The sequence below is a fragment of the Oryza sativa genome, chromosome 2 (genome assembly GCF_034140825.1).
Source record: "Oryza sativa Japonica Group chromosome 2, ASM3414082v1".
NCBI classification, from domain to species: Eukaryota; Viridiplantae; Streptophyta; class Magnoliopsida; order Poales; family Poaceae; genus Oryza; species Oryza sativa.
This window is the reverse complement of record NC_089036.1, coordinates 7,324,690-7,332,948: the sequence shown is the minus strand read 5'-3', so window position 1 is coordinate 7,332,948 and position 8,259 is coordinate 7,324,690. Positions and strand designations below refer to the sequence as shown.

Here is an 8,259-nt window from a genome sequence, read left to right as displayed (position 1 = left end):
TTCGAAAAACAAATCCTCTAATTATAAATAATTTGATGCTTAGAACTTGGTTAAACTTCTGAAACTCCGACCATCAATTTTATATTAAAATAAGTTTGCAAAATCTGAAGTTTTGATATAGTAATTTTCAAGAAAAATCTACTTATACATTTTCTTTTGTTTTTAAATTAACTAAGTTTTTGAGATGGTCGGAATTTTAAGGATTGGACCAAATCTTATCCAAACCGTTATTACCGGTGGAGTAATCAATAGCTTGATGAGAATGGCTGTCGACCGAGGTGTGACCTCTGCAGAGCTGAGATAGATTCATCGGAGCCTTGATAAGTGATGACTTTGTGTTCATACTATGGGTGTGGGTCTCATCATTCGCCCTACGGCTTATAAGTCAATACCAAAATTTGAATTTTGAAGCTCAATTTTGAAGTTGATTTAGATGTGTTTTAATATAGTTTCTTTTTCAGGAAGACTTTTAATTCGCTAATAAAACATTATGGTTTATAATCAGCCCTAACCACCAATAGATGGGGACCTGTACCGTTGTCTTGAGAACAGTGTTCATCTGTACCTACCTACAGAACAGGGGGGATACCTCATTCCTCGCAAATTTCATACTGTACATCACTGAACCACAAAAACTGACGCAAAAGAAGCTGACAAATAGACCAATATACTCGAGAAATCGATATCATGGTTGCATTCTCTGAATCTTCCGGCATCCTTGCAGGCCAGATGTGGAAGGGGGATTTGCAATTATGACACTATAAATATTAACCTTTGCTATAATGACACTGGACCCATATTTCATACACACACATAGATGGGCCCAGTTATCATCACTCGGAGTGTCAAAACAGCGAAGCCCCCATATTTGGGGGAATCATGGAAGAAGGAAGGGGAGCGCACACACAGGGAGCCGTCGGCGCATCGGTTGAGGAAGACTAAGGCTCTGTTCGTTAGGTGGAGATAGGAGAGATTGTGTCTCGTTTTCCGCGCGCACGCTTTTCAAACTACTAAACGGTGCGTTTTTTGCAAAAAAATTCAATAGGAAAGTTGCTTTAAAAAATCATATTAATCCATTTTTAGAATTTAAAATATTTAATACTCAATTAATCATGAGCTAATGGCTCACCTCGTTTTGCGTATCTTCCCAATCTCCTCAATCCCCTTCTCCTCAAACACTCCCTAAGGATACGGAAGTTTGGGCCGAAACGGGATGCTGTGTCGGCCCATAACGTTAGAACTGAACTGGACTTTGTGGCGAAACATGAGGCCCATAATAGTTGGGCCGGGACTGTATAATTCGGGCCGGCCTGCTTATGCAGCAAGCGTGAGTCGCTTTCAGACTATGGGCCGTCCATCATGTGAGGCCCACCGGTCTCTGCGACACGGAGCCTCGATGCTGAGCCGCATAAAAAAGATCGGACGGTGCGCACCGCCCCAAGCTCGTTTCGCCGGGCACAAAAACAGCTCTCAGTGCGTTTGATTCTGAGGGGTGAAAATCCTAATGGTTTGTTTGACGTTAATTTGTTTGTCGACTCTTCATTAATGGAGGTGTCGTTTCAAACTTGGATGGAAATTCAGCTATGATTTGGAGTAGTTCTTGGTCTTTTATTTTGTCCAGCTTTAAGAGGGCAAGTTGTCATAATTGTCATGATATGTTCACAGTGTCATAGGTGTTTTTACCCCTTTTTTTAGTGTTCTTATATCCCTAATCAATGCAGAGGCCGGATGTATTTCATTGCTTCATGAAATGTCCCCTATTAAAAAAAAAAACTAGTTTCCCCATCGATTCATTGACTGCTAATTTTCCATCGCCCCCCTGTTCCATGAAGCTTAATTAGCTGCACATATATAGAGTGGTGAAAAGGTTTCTCAATATATCTTTAGGGCATAATTATATATATATCGATCCATCTCTCTAAGCATGCAGCAAGACATGCAGGTCTGTCTCATGAGAACTGTGCAAGGTGAAGCTATAGCAGCCAGTAGTAGCAGCTGGCCAGAAGCAAGAAGGAGAATGAAGTATATAGATTTTAATGATGGTATATCGGTATGCACATCAATACAAGGCATGAATTTTGAAAGTGAAAGCAGTGATGCATTTGTGTTGAATGACCCAATGAATTGTGGTAATTATTGGAGGGGAGGGGACAAATGGATGGATTAACTATTAAAGAGTTAAAAACATACTACTTAACATAGCTTTATACGAAGTTCTTATATAGAAAGTTTTTCTTTTATGAAAAATCATATCGTTTAGTTTAGAAGTTCGAAAAGCGTACGCGTTCATCTATTCATCTGTTAAGCACAAAAGAACATGATAAAAATAAACTATAGCATAAAAATTAACCAGTAATACTACAACATGGAAATTAACCAGATATTACTCAGTGCTTTAACTAATTAATGTGCAGTTTAATTTGCCAGTACACATGACTGAGAGGAGTTAGTAAGGTGTGCCCAGCATATGGTGGTAGTACGAGTCAGTCAGACAATGTGAGCCCTAGTTAGCCGGGGAGTCCAAAGTCAAGTCCATGAACACCCGTTCTGCTACGGCTGCGTGTCAGAGAAAAACGGGCAACAAACGGCAGCAGGCAGCAAACTTTCTCCGAATCTTTTAGGCTGTAGTACTGTGGCTACTGTTCTTGATAAAATTTGCAAGGTCAAACTGATGACTGATATCATGGCAGAAAAAGAAGAAAAAGGCAGGCAAGTGCTCTGCGAGAATGAAGAAGACCAGAAGTTAAACTGATGGTTTCTTGGAACAAAATCATTAATTAGATCAGGATCAGGTCAGCTATATCGCATAAATTTTGGCTAGATGTTGGAACAAAAAGATCAGTTCTACATTGCCATCAACCATTTATGGGGGATTAATATTAACTGTGGATCCTTATCTCCCTGCAGGACAACTGGGGATTGCTTCAGCAGCACAAGAAATCAGCACACAAGGCATGCGAAATTCAGCTTAATTAAGATTAGGAACAAGAAGATTCTTCGATCGTTTGTTCCATGCCTGGTCCTTAAATAATAAGGGACTGCTTCATCTGCTAACTAATTAATTGCTCCACATACGACTGCTCCTCAACTACTTATCTTGGATTGGATAATAGTCACTCCTTCACTCCAGCTCAATACTTAGACTGAGCTTAAAGTGAGTTTGGATATTGCTACTCATTCATTCACCTTGAGCACGTTTCTGAGACAGCTAAATAATACTCCCTCCATACACAAAAGTTACACATATTACTTTTGACACCAAAACCAAGGAGAAATTAAATTATCTTAGATGTTACAAAATCAAGGAGTGAATGCAAACATGCAACCAATAAGTGTTTAGATGACTTCTTGGGTTCTAATAAAACATTTAATTTATCTCTTCATTTAAGTCTTGAATGCATAAAGACTATAAATAGGAACAGCTTATTTAGAAAAACTCAAATGTGAAATAGGTGTAACTTTTATGGATGGAGAGAGTATGTGCTTTACAAATATTTTTTTATGTAGAAATTCCTTTAGAAACTAGCATATTGCTCCCGTGTTGCAACAGGATCTTGATCAGTGAAAATTATTACTAACCCGTTATTACCGTTATTTTTCATATACATCATATCTTAATTTGATAAATTTGTTATTGACGTGTGGGCCTTTTGGCTCCACTCTACCATTTTTCTCTTTCAGAAAAAAGAGTTGGTGATTGTCTGGTTCTCAGGCCTCACATAATCATTTCTCCATTCTAAAAGGTATGGAGTTACTCCAGTGGTGAATAGTGGCAGATTCACCACTCATCACCATTACTACTTTTTAATGGAGTATATAAATCAAATAAATCTATTCCTTAACTTTGTAATTGTCGACGTTTAATGTCGCGATTCCGGTATTTGTATAGTATGGGGATCGTTGGTACTAAGATATATGCGAGATTGAGGTAAAAAAGACGGAGGCGAGGATTTTTATACAAGTTCGGACCCCTTATCTGACAGGTAATAGCCCTACATCCTGTTGGCCGAAGCCGGTCGTTGCTCTTATTCACCATAATCACACTAGTACAATATTTGGGGTAGCCTATCTATCTGTTGTCGACATGACGGCCATGAAACCATCCCGTAGTCGACAATAGGGTAGTCTTCATCCTCGAGTTCGTGCCCGACGAGATCAGAGACAGCGCTAGATCCCTACAGCCGGCCTCCGTAGATACCGGATAGGGTCGGTCCAGGCATATCTCTGATGTCGATATCCGGTGTCTTGTCTTGGCGTATGTTGGCTTGTACGTTGATCTTGTGTCTTGATCTATTGTTCTGTCTCCCCTCTCCTCCTAGGGGGCCTTGTATTTATACCCATATGACGGAGCGTGGGGCTCCTCACCGGGAGACCGCGCTGGCCCCCCTTTGCCGGTTCGGCCGGAGACCCTGGGTGAAACTCTAAACTCCCGATCTGTATGTGGAAGGTTCGCGAGACAGGAAGCACAGAAGACACCGGCGATGTATACAGGTTCGGGCCGCTGAGAAGCGTAATACCCTACTCCTGTGTTTTTGGGAGATCTGTGTATCAAAGAGCTACAAAGTATCAGCCAGCCTCTCCCTTGTTCTGGGCTCCTAATCTGGAAAGGTCCAGTCCAAGAAAAAGCTCTCTCTAAAATCTATCCCCCTCTCTCCGTGGGCAAGGTCCTCCTTTTATATCTTAAGGGGATACCACATGCACCATCCCCCCTTTTTTATGGGGACTTACCCTACCTTTTCATAAATGGACGGAGATCTGCATGGTTGCCGTTCGAGTCACCTTCTGATGGGACGGCCCGCACCTACCTCCACTTTCGCCGGGAGCAGGCGCGACGTAGAATCATGGCTGTCTGCTGGCGACATGACCGGTGTCAGAATGGTCACAAATCGGTCATTCTTGTCCACCACGCGTCAGCTTAACAATCTGCACGTTGGCCCTCCTTCACACTACATTTTGCCTGTAATGGTTAGGATGAAGCCTGGCATATATCTGATCAGGACTAACGTGCCATCTCTGGGAGGTAACACGCTAGCTCCAGCTGGGGACGAGCGCCTAGAAGCCCTCGTCCTGACGGGATGGGGCGAGGCGTGCGTCAGACCGCCTGTCGCCACCTAATCCCGCGATCTGACCGGTCTGTGACTGGTCACAGACCGGATAAATGAGTGCAATGCACTACGTTACATGCGTCGTGACACGCTCAGCCAAACCGCAATAAATGTGGTTAGGTGAGCCCCACTGTGCTCACCTACCCCATACACGCGGAGCGAAAACCCACGAGGGGTCGGGGCGCCTCGGCCCTCGGGGCCGAGGGGGGTGCAGCCCGACCCCCTCGGGGGGACTAAGATGAGGGCGAACACACCACCTTCGGGCCCGACGTCCCCCGAGGGTGCCAGGCCACGTGGGCGATTGTGTCTGCCTCAAACCTCTAGTCATGATACTCCCGATCCCATGTCACCGACACCATAGGTGTCCCCTTGTCCAAATAGAACTAGGGAAACCAATATGAATACAATCCGAGTAGTCCTTGTCGTTTCCATATAGAACTCTGGTTGTCTTTCCTTATCCGGAACTCCCTCCATATCTGAGGTCAGTTTCCATATAAGACATGGTATGTGATGGGTCCTGCCGAGATTTAGTCAATTACTATTAGGTATGTGGTATCCATAACCCGAACAATAATAATTAATACACAATTAATTCTACATTATTGACTTGTTTTGTTTTACATGCCACTAAGAAATCTAAGCCAGAATTTACTTTCAAATTTAGCCTTAATTAGCTCTACAAGATACTACCAAACAGTGAGCTAAACCATCATCCAAGACAGTACTATACTCCACTAGTACTATAGTAAAAGAGAAACTGAATTGAAGATCAAATCAGTCAAACTACAATTAATTATAAGCAAGGTTCATGTAGTAGCTATAGATATTTATTAACACACTTTAGAGGAACTGAGCTTCTGGCATGGCAACATTAAAGCTGAAACGTACCGAAATTCTTGGTTGCAACTACAGGTTGTCCTAGTGTCCTTTGTGGTCAAGAAAGGTTGCAACCATAAAATTAAGAGGATATGACCAAGTCCGCCAATACTGTTGTACCTTCCGACACACCCAACCAACATGCTAAAGGCTGCTCCTGTACCCTCATCTCCACAAGAACCAAATCATGCATATCCCAACTCTTTTCAGCCCCCCTATACTACTATCTCTCACATCACTCTCCTTTACAATACCACTAGCTATAGTTCTACGTAAGCACGTATAGATTGATGAAGAATTATTCATCGGATTATTGAAACGGATTATATATATTTACTTATATACACGCTTTGAAAATTGTGTTTTCTCAAAATTACTTTCTTCTACTTGTGTTAAGCTATTTGTTAAGTATATTTTTAATAAAAAATATGTTATTTATTATCTCTATAATCAAGTAGATAATCTGATTAATAATCCACCCAACAATCTAAATCAACTGATTTTCTAGTGATTATTATGTAAGGAGCATTAGAATAACTGAATAAGAACAATTAAACACAGCAAAAATTAATCTCTTTTGATAGATGCTACTGGTTTTTAGGGTTTAGGACATGACAAGTAATTAGTACGCAGTAGTAGCAATGGTAGCAACATGGAGTTTGGTGTACAAAGCACAGCCGTACAACGTCGTACAAAGAAAGGCTTGTCTCTCGATCGATCGATCGTGTGCGTGGCTATGGCGATCGACCGCGATCTAGGCGATGCCGGCGGCGACCGGCCGTGGCGCGCGGCGGCCGGCGTACGGGCTGGCGCCGTAGTAGTCCGGCGTGGCGGCGACGCTGCGCTGCGCGCGCAGCTGCTCGTAGAAGCGCCTGATGAACTCGTCGGCCTTCCTGTCCACCTGCTGCTGCGCGCCGCCGCCGGCCTCGTCGCCGTTGCTCGCGGCGAACGGCGAGTCGGTGGTGCGGCCGCGATGCCGGCTCGGCGCCGCCGGGGCGGGGCTGTGGGAGTGGTGGGAGCGGGCCGGCGTCCACAGCGGCGTCGTCTCGGCGGTGGCCGGCGCCACGGCCACGGCGGCGTCGTCGTCGTTGAAGAGGTGCTCGCTGTCGTTGAGCATCTCGAACACCCTGGCGACGTAGGCCGCGTCGTAGCCGTGGTCGTAGTAACCGCTTCCGCCGGCGCCGGCGTCGTTGGAGAACCCGTAGTCGTCGCGGCGGTGGTGGCGGTTTCGGCGGCGGCGTCCGAGGAGGCCGCCGCCGCCGCCGCCACCGGTGGTGGAGGAGGGCGTGTTGCTGCAGCTGAACTCGACCTCGCGGCGTCGCCCGCGCGAGGGCTCGTACACCGCGAGCGCCGGGTCGATGCCGCGGCACGACAGCGACGACGACCCCGCCGCCGCCGCCGAGGCGGAGAAGCCGTGCCCATGGTTGTGGTGGTGGTGGTGGAACGTGACGAGGTGGCCGAGCGCCTTGCCGGCGATCTTGCCGCGGCGGAGGAGGAGGTGGAGGTCCATGGCGAGCTTGCGCCCGGACGGCGCCTGCAGCCCGCGCCGCAGCATGTACAGCACGGCGCGCACCACGCGCCACAGCCGCCGCGCCACGCCAGGCTCCGCCGCCACCACCTTGCCGCCGCCGACGAGCGCCATGGGAGAGAGGAGTGTGTGTGTGTGTCAGTGGGTTGGGTTGAAGGACTTGAAGTGGCTGGTTGGGGTTGGGGGAGGGGCAGGTATATAAAGGCCCAGAAAAGGAGAGGCCAATGGGCACTTTGGGTCCAAAAGAAACGAGGAGGAGGAGGAGGAGAAGAAGGGCAGGTAGGATAGGATGGTATGGAATGGATTCATGGAATTGATGGAGACCTCTAGCTCCATTATTGGTTGGAAGTAGTGGAGGTGGAGCTTAGTTACCATGTTAGATACAATTTTATTTTTTTTAAAACAACCGGTATATATAAAAGACAGTACGACTATAACCTGATAGTCGTACGACGTTTTGTATTGATATAGCATAACAAAAATTATAAGACCATAGCCCTAGGAGATCATGGTCAAGAATAAGAAAAAACAACCATACCACACGCATATGACAGAAACCATGTTGCTGAGAAACAAATAGGAACACGGCGCTCGACGCACCCAACTCTATCCACGACTTTGTGTTGGAGAAGGACAAGGAGAGGGAGAGGGTGAGGAGAAGATTGAACCGCTCAACCACGCACCACCCTATGCCACTGCTGCCCATCCACCTCCCGGGTCAGGGACGAAATCTCCTGGCTCTCGTGCCGT

At 45.9% G+C, this 8,259-nt stretch overlaps 1 protein-coding gene across 1 annotated transcript; it reads right to left on the bottom strand.

Moving 5' to 3' along the window:
* Nucleotides 1-6,532: 6,532 nt before the first annotated feature.
* Nucleotides 6,533-7,732, bottom strand: LOC4328801 (uncharacterized). The gene has a single exon (XM_015768757.3). The coding sequence runs from the start codon at nucleotides 7,621-7,623 to the stop codon at nucleotides 6,736-6,738; it is 888 nt and encodes a 295-aa protein (XP_015624243.1). The 5' UTR covers nucleotides 7,624-7,732; the 3' UTR covers nucleotides 6,533-6,735.
* Nucleotides 7,733-8,259: the final 527 nt, after the last annotated feature.